Genomic DNA, 15673 nt, shown 5'->3' on the forward strand with positions numbered 1-15673 from the left:
TAAGATTCTGCTGCTGATGGTCTCAATGATGCCCAGTTTTCAGCTGCTGGACGACCTGATTGGTACCAGCTAAGTAGTCTACATCACTCTAGAACTTTGCCATTGTCCCATCACTGGAGGCTGAAAACACAGACAATGACTAGAGGCAACGGTAATAATCCGATTAATTATATTCGTTTAAGCCACGTAACTAAATTGATAACTGTTCACCCAGATGCATGTATCTAGTTTTAATCAACTATATTGACTTTGTTAGATATTCTTGTCGTCTTATTCCAAAGAGGTCGACACAACAGAAATAAATCCAGATGTAGTTATAGTAGCCATTTTGATATGGTTAGAATGCTGTTATGCTTTAAAAAGTCCTTTCTAAAATAGAGTCTGTTAAGAATGACATCCTATATAGTTTTTAAATTGACGTCAAAGCCAGTACGGAGTTTGAAGCAAAGTGGCATTCTTACTGTGGGGTCTTTTGCAGCAGTGTTAAGTTAAGTCACGATTCCCAATACAGTTGGCATTTGCAGTGCAAAGAGCACTGTTTGCAAGAAAGCATTTTTCCTTATTAGTAGTAATAGTGGAGCCTTAGAACATTGTTAGAACAAGCTAACGGGCAATTTTCCCAACTGAGTCTACAGTTTCTGACACCGATTCAGAGTCCTCTGCTGTTGATGTTGTCTCCTGTTATCTGGAATGAAAGTCAAGTCTTAAGAGTAACAACACATCTGTAATTTATTCTCAGCAAGATGGTAGCAGCGTGGAGGGAGGAATTTAAGAGAATGGTGAGTCCATTTGTAAGCACTGTTTCCAGGAAACCTGCGTAACAGTAGATTTAAGGAAGTTTCACTCAACAACAATGTTCTTTCATCCATTAATTTATATAGTCATTAAAGAAATAAGCTGAGTTTGAATGTATCCTTTTTCATTTTATAAGACTCTTCAGTGGCAGTGCAAAACCTTATCCCTAAAGCCAAACTGAGTGACTCAACCCAGTCCAACATCCCTCTCAGAGGGAGTCGTTTTGATTAAAACCAGGTCTGTACCATAGCATTCAGGCAATTTATTGCCCTTTTCCATTTTCTTAGCTTTGGACTCTTCATATAAATCTATTTTGACTTGTGTAACTGGTCATGTAGGCTTAGCTTTGGCACAATTCTTACTCCTTCCCCTCACACTCTTCACGTATTGTGGATCTCGTACATAATTAAATTGTTACAAGAACCACGTAGGTTTTTAATGGTCAGTTAAGTCTTATTGCAGGCTGGAAATAGACTGAGTTCCTTCATGCACCAATACATTTTATGAAGACTAAAGAATAAAAATGCTTTCATAGTACAAAACATGCGAATGTGATCTAAAATACTTGAAAGGGACAACGATGTTTTATATTTTGAAAGGTGCTGCTTTGCACTATATGTAAAATGTCGGCAGAGAGTGGACTGTAACATCATGTTTCTGATTCACCTACAGTTGTAATCAAGCAAGGTTGTCAGATGTACACTCTAATCTGGCTACCTGAGCTTTTTTTAAAAAGCCATTTACTAATGCTGGTGTTTTTGTTTTTAGAATCAGCTATCTCAAGCGTTGAATGGATTGTCAGAGAAGGCAAAAGACGCCAAAGAGTTCTTGTCACTGCTGAGGAATATGGTGCAGCAAGTCCAGGTATGTGTTTAATTCTTTGAATTAATTTTTGATAGTAATTAAAAACACTTTTTAGCGTGGTTAAATACACTAATGTGGATTACATTTGTATCAATTCAGTGTCCGCATGAATTATTATATTTCAATCAAAATTGCATGACTATATCTAATGTGCTATGAGATGTAAATACAGGAAGTTTGCATTAGTTTGTGTAGTGTGAACTGTAATCTGTCAAAACTACCCTATTTCTGGTTAGATGATAATGGACAGAAGAAGCTCAAAATTTAGTTGATCCCCAAGAATAAAATGTGTGCTTCAGTGTGCTCACTGACTTCCTGTTTCCTTGTATGAAACAGGTTAGACTGAGTTTTTCTCCTGAAGAAACTGTTCCGCCTTGGCTGCTGAACCATGATTTATATTGTTTAACCATACTTTGAAAATCTTCCCAATAATGCTAAAAAGAAACACCCTGTTGAAGATGCTCCAAACCAGACTGTTTTCCTGCAGTGGGCCTGAATTTTCATGGAGTTGTGGTGACTCCGTGGAGTGTTTTAAAATGGCAGGCGGGACCCAGATCTGCAAGTCCCACCTGCGTCCTCGGTGTTTCCGATATTGACATCCGTGTGAAAGGAAATGGGGTGTAAATTGCAGACACAGCAGTTATGAATCAGAGAGGGCAGAACAAAAGTTGTTTTTTTTTTAACCCTCAAAACCTCCAGAACACAGTGTATGATACACAACTTTCTGCTAGAGATGGGAACAGATATGAAGGTCAGGGACACTGGCAAAACAAGGCCGGTACGATTGAGTGAGATGTGAAACCAGGTGTTTCTTGCCTCTCACCCAATTTCACCACCTCGCCTCTCCGAAAGTTGGGTCGAACGAGATCTCTACCCCTGCCCCCCGGTTCTCTTTTCTTCCCCCCACCACCCCCCCACTGCTATTAAAAATGCAAATGATAATTTGAATAATTTATTCAGCTCCTCATTGATTTCTGGTGAGGAGATGATGACACTGGAAATCCGACGGCCGGAGATGCGCAGAGGCTGTGGTGCCCAATGGGAAGCCCGCAACACGGCCTCCGCTTGAGTCTCCCAGCCCGCTGCGCTGAATCGAACACCCGCCCCCCCCTCCCCCCCCAATGTTTGTGCTATATTGGAAGCCAAGTGCCCTTGTAATCTGGCAGGGAGTCACACATGACTCATTGACACTTTGTCCAAATGGAGATAACGCCTTGCAAAGGACTTTTTTTATACGGACACCAGCAAGTTATGCAATGACTTCGCTTGAGACACTGCTCAAACAGCAGCCTGACAGTAATAATGATCAGTTGAACATGACCTGTTGGATAGCGCAGTAGGCCGGGAGACTCGAGTGGAGGCCATATAGCAGACTTCCTGCAGGGCGCCACGGCCTCTGCGAGTCTCCGGGCAGCGTATTTCTGGCGCCATCAGCTCTGCGCCAGAGATTGGTGCGGAGCTGTATAAATTATGCTAATAGAGATCCCATTAACAGGCCCGGGACTGAAATCTCCGTTTCACTCCAGCGGAATTTACAACTGCTCCCCACTCGTGGGGAGCTGGCAGCTCGACCCCGCTGGAGTGAAGGGGGGGGGGGGCCATCGAGGTTCCCTGGGAAATCGGGGGTGAGGGGAGGTGCCCCCTGGGACAAGGCCAGGGAAAAATGGCAATGTCTAGAGGGCATCTTAACACTGTCCACTGGGCATCGGGCAGTTCCAAGGGGACGAGGCCTCTGGGGTATGCGATCAGTGGGGGGGGGGGGGGGGGTGTCCTGCTGCCAGCAATTGGGGCTACTGGGAGGGGGGAGAGATCTGGACTTGCGGCGGGGGGAAGGGTTTTAAGTCTGGCCTGGACACATCTGTGGGGGGGGCGGGTGTGGCAGTCATCAGGTCGTGGGGGGGTCAGAGGGGCAGTGATGCAGGCTGGCCAACATTCGGGAGGCTGGCGGGGCTGCTGCGCAGGTGCTGACAGATCGGTGCATGTGCAGTGGCCTGCTCAGCGCTATGCTGCCAGCCTCTCCAGCGAGAATTGGCCCTGCCCACAGCTTTTTTGCGTGAATCATGCAGCGCACTCTGCAGTGTAGAGTGTGGGAGATTCATTTTGGAAAATCCCGCTGCAAAAATCAGTGGGATTTACTCCAGTTTTTACGCAAATTCAACACTTAGAATTTTTTGTGGGAGAATCCCACCCATATTTTTTCCAAGGATTTTTCCATCAGACCTAAGATTATAAAAGGGCAAGTTCTCCTCGATTGAGTGATTCTATTTGATTGCCATTTACAAGGACTTTAACAACACGCCCTATGGAGAAGTGTAGTGTCACCACTGGCAGCATCTGGATTTCAATTTTAACTATCCATGTGCAGACTCCAGAAATTACTGTCAGTTTCAGAAGAGTAATGATGGCAAGCGCTGACAAGTTCATTGTCATTGCTACTGTAAAATCTGAGAATATGATTCAGGATGGTGGTATGTTCATTTGTGGGTGAGTGAAGGGTGTCGGCTTGTCCTGATTGTGTTATGAATTCATAACACAATCGGCCTCTGTTGTACTGTGTGTTCGCATTTGCCTGGCACTCTCGGTATGCTATTTCTCTTGTTTACAGGAAAACAGTGTTGAGTTTGAGGCTTGTCTTGTTGCCCAATGTGATGCTCTCATTGAAGCTTTGAACAGAAGGAAGGGACAGTTGCTTTCCCGGGTGACCAAAGAACATGAACACAAACTTAAGGTTGGTTCTGGTTTTTCTGCAGTGTTCCAAACCAATGGCAATACAGCAAAAAAAAAATAGTGTGACTATCATGTTGCATCAACGCACTTTACCCATTTAATTCATGACCTCCACTTCCTTGGTGGTGCTGTCAGAACTGACAGACTTGTAACTTCTTGCTGCAGTTGGGCAGCTCAAATGCTATCTTTAGATGGGCTTTTACTCTGCAACTTGTGGTAACAAGACAGCCAAAATATTGTGCCACCCTCTCCAGAGAGCAAGGCAGGCGATGGTGTCTCCCCTCAAGCAATCCGATTGATGAATCCTTATTGAGACATGTAGAGGTAGAAATTTGTTTTGGTCAGGTGTGCAAAATTGCCTGCTGTATGCCGTGCCTGAAATTTACTTGCATTACCTGTGTATAACAAACTACCAATCCAATACTGCCCGTTGCACGCCGCCTGAGATGAATTTCTACCCTGCAGTGCAAATTATAATATTTAATTTTGATTCCAAATTGCTGTCAGAAATGAAAAAAAGATGGGATTAAGAGACAGAGAAGAGAAAAGGTTTTAATGATTTTTACAGTCTCCAACAATAATTAAAACCTGAAGGAATATTAGATTCCACATTCTTTTAAATGTTAATTTTCAGCACCAGAGAGGTTATGTGGCAGTAATTAAGACTTCTCCCGTTGTTTAAAAATTCATCTTGCAATGGAGTGAATAAGCCTTAACTTAGTTTGCCATGTTTGGTGGGCATGTGCCTTACTCTTCTACCTGTTTTAGTGCCGAGCCTTTCAGCATGGTGTTGTTAAAGCAAAAGCTTTGGAGGAGCAGGGAATTTTTCCAGTAGCTTCCTAATTCCCACATTTTAATGCACATGTGCAGTTGCCAGCAGTTGCTATTTGATTTTACTCCATCATTACGGTGAGCACTGATAAACCTCTGTTATTTCTACTGTCAGATTCAGGCCATATTCTATAATTATTGTGGGCAATTTCCGTTCAAGTGGATGTGATTTTAAAATTTCACATGCCCATGCTATAACTGACCGAAGTTCTGGTAGCAGTACTCCTACACGCATTGATGTACCGGAATTACTAATGCAGTTAGTAAAGTGTAGAAGCACCCTAATTGAAACCCTTACTCACTTTGTCATGTTTGTATGGTTGAAATAGTGACTGATAAATGCTCATGCTAAATCTGAATTTACCTCTGATTTAATCACTGAAGTTGTGTATTGTGATGAATTTCAGCCCGGAAGCTGTAACCATCAAGCAATATTTGCCACTATCTAGTCAAGATAGATAAATTCTTGAACAAAGAATTTATTCATTAAAATGTCTATTCTCTGCATAATGCATTTTTCTATTATTTTGTTAACCGGAGCAGAATTTTTATCTCAAATGTTTTGGCTTAACAGTAGCTGATGTTTTTTATGGTGTAATTGGGCGTAAAATGAAATGTTTTGGAAGATTTTTCATTTTTCCATTTTTTTTTTCAGTTGCATGGCTTGATTTTTATTTTTAAATCTTGTTCACCGATGACTCTCTTTAAAAGCAGCAGCAGCTTCCAATTTATTAGGTACATGACTGAGATATTAATTTTTGTGTGATTATATTAGCCACCATGTTCAGGTACTTTTTCTTTCCCATTTACTATGGTCTTGACACTTAACCATGTTTTACTGTTTTCGCTTTGTAATTTATTGGATATTTTAAATAAAGAATTGGGCTGGTAGTTTCAAAAATGTCTATATGCAAGTAAGGTCGCAGCTGGTCTCCGTTTTGGTAGTGCAGATGCATTATAGTTGCCGATCTGCATCCCTCGCGCAAAAGTTATTGGAATTGAGTATCAAGGTTGATAAAATGGGCTTGGCATTCTGTGGTGCTAGAAATGGGGGGATGGTGGTGGTGTAGTGGTAATATCACTGGACTTAATCCAGAGGCCAAGCCTAATCTGGTGGGGACATGGGTTCAGTTAATAAATCTGGAATATAAAGCTAGTCTCAGTGAGAACTATCAATTGTCATAAAAATCCATCTGGTTCACTACTGTCATTTAGGGAAAGAAATATGCCATCCTTGATCTGGCATACATGTGACTGACTCTTAATTGCTCTCTCAAATGATCAGAGGCTGGTACGGATAGACAACAAATGTTGGCCTTGCCAGCGATGCCCAAATCTCATTTTTAAAATGCATCAAGATAATCTTTTCCCGCTCACTAATTAAACTTGGCCTCACATGAGGAAAAGTTTATAAATCGGGGGCTTTTCAGTGAAGGGAATGAGCAGAAGTTCTGAATGCAAAGACTTTGAGGAATAGAGCAGATGCTTACTACTTGAACTGGGAAGAACATGTGGAGAAATTAGCTCTATCCGCTAACTTATTGGCAGCTACAGAAACATCTCTGACATGGGGATGACTTCCTTTATTTTGTGAAGATGGTTCTGCATTCTCCATTCTCTACTGTGTTGTCTAGACAGATTGCAACCTCTACAAGCCTGTTGAAGTTTTTCTGGACTGCTACTGTTAGATCCCCTGTATACCCTTTGAGACCCTTTCCACCGTATGTGAATGTTGCCTCAATTGGGATTCATCACCTGACCCATTTCTGTAACTCGAGCTACATGTCCTTATTTTCCATTCTCGTACTCTATTCTGCCATTCCATAGCCTTTATTACTTGTCCACCATCCTGGACATTCAACCAGTTCTTGTATTTTCCAGTAGACTTCCCTATCCTTTACACAATTGTTGCATCCCTCCAATTATTTGATCCTTCTGGATGGTATGACACCTGGGAACCCACTTTGAGCAGTTAGCCCTGGACAAAATAGCCCTTTCCTGTTCTTCATGATCAGTTGCTCTACTGGCATCTAACCCCTGATCTATCATATCTTGTCCCTCTGTCTCTAACTTGCAAAATATGAGTATGTGATGCACAAGGTGCTTTGTCATCCTCTGTTGGTCTGTAGCCACTGGAAATGTATCCTCCAGATATGTGCTCAGTTCCCAGTGAGCTCTCTGCGTATATTCTTCGCAACTCCAAGGTGCCACAACTGTTTGAGACCCTTGCACACCTGAAGTATTGGGTCCTGGGTGATGGGCTATCCACTAAAAGCTCACTGACATTCATCAGAAATCCTCAAATTCCAGCTGCAGATCGGTACAATGCTTCCCATGGCTTCATGAGGATTACAGTAGAGCAGCTAAAAATGAGGTTTAGTTGCCTGGACTGCTCTGGTGGAGAATGACAATATACGTTTCAAAGGGTTTCTCAGATTATTGTAGCCTGCTGCACGGTAGACTACCTTGCGCATTAGGACTGCAGATAACTTGCCAGCCACAGACAAGGGAACCGCAGTCCTCTTCAGATGAAGATGAAGGGAGGATGTTTCAGAGCATGAAGGGCTGCCCTGTCCCTCCCCATGCTGAAAGACATTGTTTGTTGTCCTCATGAGGGTCGCATAGATCTAATGCCACTATTCTACTCACCCTGGTGGTGTAGGACAAGTCATTGACCTTTATCCTGCATTGGATCCAGGTTGATGATGGTGGGGAAGCACACTTCATGCTGTCCTCTGACAGCGAGGAGGAGAACCTGCAGGGAGGCATCGTTGAAATATTTGGCCATGCATTGTCTACTCTGAGACATTTTCCAGCTGAAGGTTGAGGTGATGCTCCTGGGTTCAACTCAGCAGATGCCACACTTGTACTGCTGTAGGCACTTAGTGCATGTCTGGGTGCCATTTAAAAATGGCATTTGGTCTCCTCTTCTATCAGTTAACAGTGGGTACAGTGGCTTCCTACCCATCCCTACCGTATAACTGACCAGGTCCTGGACCTTGGCGTACTTTATTGGCCAGCTGCTGTGTGATCATGATCAGACAGCCATTTCCACCACAACCAGTTGTACCTTCTGCTTCAGGGTCTAGTGTCAGCACCTGTGCCGGGAGATCTAAATTCCACCTACTATCTGGAAATATGTCGTTCCTCAGGCTATGATGACATTTTTCAGTTGATTGCATCTGATCTGAAAATAAGCAGAAGTATAAACTTTAGAACTTCATGGGTAAATTAATTTAAATGAGAAGTAGACGAGAGAGAGAGGTTATATGAACATTGGTACTTTGTTTTCTTTATGCTGCAAATTCAAAATACTTTAATGTTTTTTTTCCCATTTCAAACTTCATAGAAAACAAATTCAGGAAAAGCATACTAAATATTTTGTAAATGAATTTTAAATCTTTTTAATTGAATTTATTTCTGTTGTCCAGTGAACTTATTTGAAAGTCAGTTACAGTATTTGTAATTTATTCAGTTTATAATGAATTGCAGGAAAAATTGTTCACCAGTTTAATTTCTGACTGGAGAGAGTAAAGGAAACTTGCCTTTTTCCCTCAAACCAACCAATTATTTCATTTCCTCTGCACCGAGTTCTTAGAAATGTTTTTGTCCCAAACTGATCACACTTTCACACTTAAACATCTTTCTGTTTACTGTCACGTAACAGGGCATGAGATATAATAGCAGCAGAGACAAGCCATGCAGTCCACTCTGCCATTCACTAAGATTATGGTTGAGTTTTTAACCTTTGTGTTTGATATTTTTGTTTCTATTGGATTATTCATTCTGATAACTGTACCCAAACTATTTGCAAAATCCTGAGAATTGGTGATAGTTGTCCCGTCTTTGTAGGTGGTCAGAGATCAAATCAGCCATTGTACAGTCAAGCTGCGCCAAACAACTGGCCTGATGGAATACTGTTTGGAGGTAATTAAGGAGAATGACCCCAGTGGCTTTTTACAGGTCAGTGTGTAATCACCAGTGCGCTCAGATTATTGCTTGTACTATTCAATGATATTCAGTGATTTGCATGGGTTCCCCTGATTTTGTCCCTGTCAGTTTTAACTAGATGTAGCAAGTGCTGGAGAATTGCTAAATTATTCGTGCATTAATATGGTTTTATGCCTCACATGGAAGTCTTTTTGCGTTTGATTTTTGTCTCTATATTCAAACCAATACGCATGAAATTTTGTAACTATTCATCTATCTACCAAATTGTATGCCTTTTTTTTACTCTTTCTTAACCTTGCAAAATGCACATTGTTTGATTTAATTCTGGCCTCACTGTTGAGAACTAATATTAGCTATAGTAACTAAGATTGAACAAATATCCATAACTAAAATTCTTACCTCCAAAAGTCTGAAAGACATATTTGTGTGCCCAGTTTCAGTCTATACTAATGTCTTTAAAGTAAAATGCATCATGCAAATAAGTCTTGAGATTCTTAATTATGGGATGAGATTTAATGGCCCTGTTCGCTGTGGGCACAAATGGCCACTAAATTTCATGAGTGGGCCAAAACAGGATTTGTGCTGGCGAGATATTGGTTTGAGATCTTCCATGAGTGCTCTGCCTGAAGGCAGGTCCTTTAGCTCATTGTCTGTTGATGCTCCATCCTGAGCTTGGCAGTTTTTGTCAGTGATGGTTTGCCATTGCCTTCCACTCTCGGAAGGTGAGGAAACAAGTCTCAAGTCAAAATCAATCGGGAAAGGAATTGAACCTGTGGGGCCCGATCTTATCATTTTGATTCTAAGTGCTGAATCTGGGCACAGTTCAGATCCGACTTGGAAAACTGCTCTCAGGCGCCCCCATACGCACTTAGCCTGAAAAAAAAATCACGAGTCTGAATCGTGCTGTGAATGGGGCTTATTGCACCTGAGATGCTGCAGCTCCGAACGGAGCTTTGAACTGCATGCACAATGAAAAGAAAATGTGAAAAACGCGCCCCTGTCACATCGCTTCCGGGCCACAAAAAGTGGATAAAGAGGCCCGGGAGTGATGGCCCCCACAGACATCGCCCCAACCCCACAACATAACTGACCCCCTTATCCACCCACCCACCCACCCCGCTACCTAGACCGATTGTGACCATCTGCCTCTTCTCCCCCCCCCGCCCCCACTGATCGCCTGCAGAGTGGCAGCGGACTCTTTCTCTCCTCCTCCTCCTCTCCCCCCTCCCCCCCCACACCAAACCCGGCCAGAGATCCATCTGGCCTCCCTCTCCCCCATACCCTGCACACCAGAGTGCGATCCGCCCGCCCCCCCCCCCCCCCGACAGAAAACCATGTCGCCCCCCCCCCCCCACCAAGCCAGAGAATGATCGCCCCCACCGCCTGCCTCCCCCGCCCCCAAATCAGAGATACATCTGCCCTGCCTCCTTCCTCTTTCTCTCTCTCTCTCTCTCTTCTCTCTCTCCCCCCCCCCCCCCCCCAACCAGAGAACAATCAGGACTCCCCCCCCCCCCCCCCCCCCCCCGCCCAAAACCACTGATCTGAGTCAGAGAGCCATTGGAAGCTCTGAATTTACCTCTTCAGAAGCTGGAACGCCTGAAACAGACCTTTGCCGAGCATGTCTGTTTCACGCTGATTCTGGAGGGCGAACGTGCTGGTAAAGGGGGAATGCTGGTAAAGTTGGGTGGGCAGCTCATTAATTCAATTTAAATGCATGCAAATGCATTTAAATCGCCATTGTGGTCATTTTCGGGCCCTGGTAAAGTGGGCACTGATGTGGGCGTGGATCGCACTAATTGCCTCACGCCTGACTTTGCCAAGTTTTTGCGCCCATTTTTGGGCATGACGCAATGGCAAAATCGAGCCTGTAATGTTGGAAATATTCTGAACCACAGCCTAATCATTTAGCCAACAGAACTAACTGAACCCACCCCCTACCTTTAAGGGTGTGTCAGTCATTATTTTTGAAGTCTGGTATTGGAGTGCTAATGACCTGCAGATCACTTGGATATGAGTGTAATTCTGACTGGTTAAGTTTGTTTACAGATATCAGATGCTTTGATAAGGCGTGTACACTTTATTGATGAACAGTGGGGGAAAGGCATACTGCAACCTCGCATGAATACTGACTTTGATTTAACGCTGGACAATGCATCACTGCTACAAACTATCCTTCAGTTGGACTTCGTACAGATGAAAGGTAGGGATCAGTCCAGAGAGATGTGGGCCAGGATTTTCAAAAGGCCACAAGGTCAGGACTTGGTGCAGACAGGCTTTTACAATCGTGGTCCCGAAGCTTGTCTCTGACGGGGTGGAGGGAATTGTGTTTGCAGCCAGTTAAATGGCCCTTTGTTAAGAGCCCTGTCTATTCCTGAGTGCCGTTTTCAATTTGTTTTTCAGCAAACCCAGGTAGTTCTGTCGGGTTCGCCGCAAAGCCCAAATAAATTTCTCTGCTACTGTCTTGGAATCAAATCTGTGTGGCCAAATATCACTGGCATGAGTGCTGATTCTTATCTCATTGTCCAAGGCTGCTGTCTGCCTTGTCCCGCCAACAGTTCCAACATTTCCTACATTACTCTAATTGGTAAGGCAGTAGCAACCCTGCAGCTTGGCAACTGCCTGTCTTTGCCGCTGGTGTCAGGCAGGCAGCTCCGCTTCCTGGAGACGTTCAACTCTAATTTGGGGTCCCAAGTTCACCTCCAGGCCGGCTGGGCCGCTTGCATTTAAAAATCATATTCCGAGCATGACCCCACATTGAAAATCCAGCTAGTGATCTGAGCATTAAAAATGTTTTTTTTGGCCAGGTAGACCAACTCTGATTTCTAAAACAGACAATTTTCAAATGAGTTGGTCAAGGAATTGAATGATTTTAGCTTAATGGTTTCTTCCTCAATTTCTATACTTCGAAAAGAATACACTGGCCATGTTTATTATATGCCTTATTTTATATTTTATCAGTAACAACTTTAAGTGATAGAGGTGAATTATACGTAGAATGGCAATCTATACTTGGACAGCAGCAAACTATTTACTTAAACATTTGTATGGGAGGAGGAAGGGATGGCATTTCTCATACTCAGGAAAAAAAAGTAATCTAAAAGGAATATCATTTTCAATTTAGATTTTCAGACAATTTCAAAGATGTTAGGTTTGGGTGCTGAGCAGACTCTCATACACATTAAAGCCAAACTAGGAGATCTCTTTAGGCCACTTGGGCTTTGTAATAGGTGTGTCACAACTCCTGTCTAAGTTCACTCCTGGACATGAGTGTGTCATAGGAGAGGTTCCCGACTGTACCACAGTGTAATTCCTCATGAAAATTAGTATTAAATGAATATTAAAATAATTATTCAAAAATATGCAGATACAGGGTGCAGTATTGTTAAGTATGTGCAATTGTGTGAACATTGTAATCGCATGCACCCATGACTTGGAAAATCTCTACAAGATTTCTAAAATAACCTTTTTAACCAATTGCATATCCACATTTTTTTTTGTTGTGGTTTGACATATTACTATCAGAAACTGCTGTAATTAGCTTTTCCAAGCCCTCTTATAGTTGGGATATCTAGCCTCAGGATAATATTAATTTGAGAATTTTTCTTTTCTGAAAAGTTTTTCTAGAATACTCTGTTCATAACCGTCTTTCTAATTGTATGACTATCTGTCATTTAATCCTTTGCATTTGTAACAACATTAAAACTTGATAAAAATCTCAGCTTTAGTTTTGAACAAGACCTACACAATGTTACAGACGCTTAAAGGAAAAATATTTCAATAACTTTTGGGTCAACAAATCTAATTGAACAAAAATGTTTCATGTAGGCTTAGTTTTTTTTGGCTAGTAATAAAAGCATTTGAGGTTTTATGTGATATTGAAGGTTGACGCAAGAGCTAATTTGACATTAGCTGCTCCTTTTTAGTTAAGGACTAATTGTAGCTACAAGACCAAAGTAAAAAGGACTCTTTTATTTTGAGGACTGCGTTAACAGCTGGGAATTGAATGGGCATTTTAAAAGAATACATTGTGGAGTAGGGTGTGAGTGCAGTAAGAAATTCAGTTATTGAAGTTAAACTTCCTACATTGCAAGGGTAACTACCTGGCCCAGATTTTCGTCCCCAGGTTGTGCGCGTGAAGTCAGGAGTTCCAGTGAGTTTGTGCATAAAAACTGCATATTCATGTTTAATTTAACAAGGTTGCTGTACCTCTTCCAAAGGTGTCCTGTGACCCTACGCAAAGGCTTACCGTACCTCTTCACAGGGATACCCTGACTATCCAAAGGATCCACCAAGTTCAAACCTCCCCTTACCTGGTCGGCTCTGTGCACTCCGACATTCAAGCAGCTAGGGTTCAAAAATCCCTCTTCAATTGAGGCTATTGATCATTTGAATGCCCAGTTGCCTCTGTACTTCAGGCCCGAGTGCAGTCCCGACCCCGCAATGATGGGACATGCTGTGTTTTGGGGTTTAGGAATTTCAGCCATTTCTAGGATTTTTGCTTTGAAGGAGAGCCCCTCTATCTTGGTGAAAATCTGGGCCCCAGTGTAAGTTTGTAGATTTATTGCGACCAGTAACCAAGAAGACTTTTCTCCCTGGTTCTTCCTCGTGGCATGTCTCAGCAAATCCTGCAAATATATATTTGAAGATGGCACTGGGTGCATGAGATTGACAATTGGGGAACAGTGGCTCAAAGCATCCCTCTGAGGTTGTCATAAAAATAGCTTTATTCATGAACGGAGTACTTAAGGCTTGTGTAATGAGCTGTACCTGCAAGGGGAAAGAGGGAGATGGATTTGACTCTTCAGCATAGATATTACGTAGGTTCAATAATAAAGGCCAATTTCAAGAATCATTACCAGCCCCACAATGTATTGAGCGTATTTGAAGGTTAACTGGGCAAAGCTAATGAACCCAAATGTAATTGTCCACCGGTTCAGAGATATTGCATGATAAGTGAATCCATAAAGTTAATCACATGAGGTATAAATCAAGTGTTAATATGTTTGCCATTGTACATTTTACTAGTAGCGATCACATTGCCTATTCCTTTAATTTAGTTCAATTTTTTAGCAAGTACTGCATCTATTTTAATTTTTTATTTTGAACTCTTATGAACTTAAAAGTCCTTTTTTTATGTTCCCGCATCAGTCCTCTTCAGGTAGAATATTTACTCCAGAGTTCTACTACATTTTGTGTGGAAAATATGCTTCCTGTTCTCATGTTAATAGCAAGGGTCTAATTTTAAAATGATATTCTCTTGTTCTGGATTTCCCCACCAGATGAAATGGCTTCCCGAGCATATCAAATCCATTTGATCATTTTAAGGACCTCACTTAGATCAGAAGATCAACCCCATCAAGAACCAAGGAGCCCATTTGATTGACACCCTATCCATGACCTTAAACATACATTCTTTCCACCACCATCATACAGTGGTAGCAATGTATACCATCTATTCTACAAGATGTACCATAGGAACTCACCAATCCTCCTCAGACAGCACTTTCCAAGCTCCTGACCTCCACTTCAGAGAAAGACAAGGGCAGCAGAAGTGTAGGAACACCACCAAATGCAAATTCCCTCCAAGCCACACACCATCCTGACTTAAAACTATACCGTCATTCCTTCACTGTTGCTGGGTCAGAATTCTGGAACTTCCTTCCTAATAGCATTGTGTGCGTACCTGCACCACATGGGCTGCAGAGGTTCAAGAAGGTGGTTCACGGTAGCACAGTGGTTAGCACTGCTGCTTCACAGCTCCAGGGACCTGGGTTCGATTCCCGGCTTGGGTCACTGTCTGTGTGGAGTTTGCACGTTCTCCTCGTGTCTGCGTGGGTTTCCTCTGGATGCTCCGGTTTCCTCCCACAGTCCAAAGATGTGCGGGTTAGGTTGATTGGCCATGCTAAAATTGCCCTTAGTGTCCTGAGATGCGTAGGTTAGAGGGATTAGTGTGTAAATATGTAGGGATATGGGGGTAGGGCCTGGGTGGGATTGTGGTCGGTGCAGACTTGATGGGCCAAATGGCTTCTTTCTGTACTCTATGATTTCTATGATTCTATGATTTCTTGAGGGTAATTAGGGATGGGCAATTAATGCTGGCCTAGCCAGTGATGCCCACACCCCCTCGAATGAATTAATAAAACAAAATCACCCCTCAATCTTGTAAACTTATTGCATTTGTGCTTCAGTACTATGGGTGAAATTTTGCCTTTTTTTGCCAAAGTGTCAGCTTGTACAGAAAAAATGGAGTGTAGCCCGCTGGCTGAACTGCTGACATTTCCTACCACTATTTGACACTTTGGCCAGAATTCTCCACTGTCATATGCCCCACCACTACTGTCAGGGAAAACAGAGAATTTGGCACTGAATTAAGTTTCCATTCACAGCAGTGGGACCAGAGAATCCCAGCTGCATATGAGGTCGGAGAATCCTGGCCTTTGTCAAAAAAAAAGTAAGGGTGGATCCCACAACGTCATACTGGGGGTCTGTCCTGCAAGCAACTTAG

General features: G+C 42.7%; 1 protein-coding gene across 1 annotated transcript in view; it reads left to right on the forward strand.

Annotated features, from left to right (window-relative positions):
• trim9 (tripartite motif containing 9) overlaps positions 1-15673 on the forward strand; it is a 67256-nt gene that overhangs the window by 24628 nt on the left and 26955 nt on the right. Inside the window, exons 2-5 of the mRNA XM_078233114.1 lie at positions 1564-1659; positions 4265-4387; positions 9070-9180; positions 11215-11368. Coding sequence (XP_078089240.1) covers positions 1564-1659; positions 4265-4387; positions 9070-9180; positions 11215-11368 — 484 coding nt within the window. The remainder of the gene's footprint in view (positions 1-1563; positions 1660-4264; positions 4388-9069; positions 9181-11214; positions 11369-15673) is intronic.

Source organism: Mustelus asterias, chromosome 18 (assembly GCF_964213995.1).
Source record: "Mustelus asterias chromosome 18, sMusAst1.hap1.1, whole genome shotgun sequence".
NCBI classification, from domain to species: domain Eukaryota; kingdom Metazoa; phylum Chordata; class Chondrichthyes; order Carcharhiniformes; family Triakidae; genus Mustelus; species Mustelus asterias.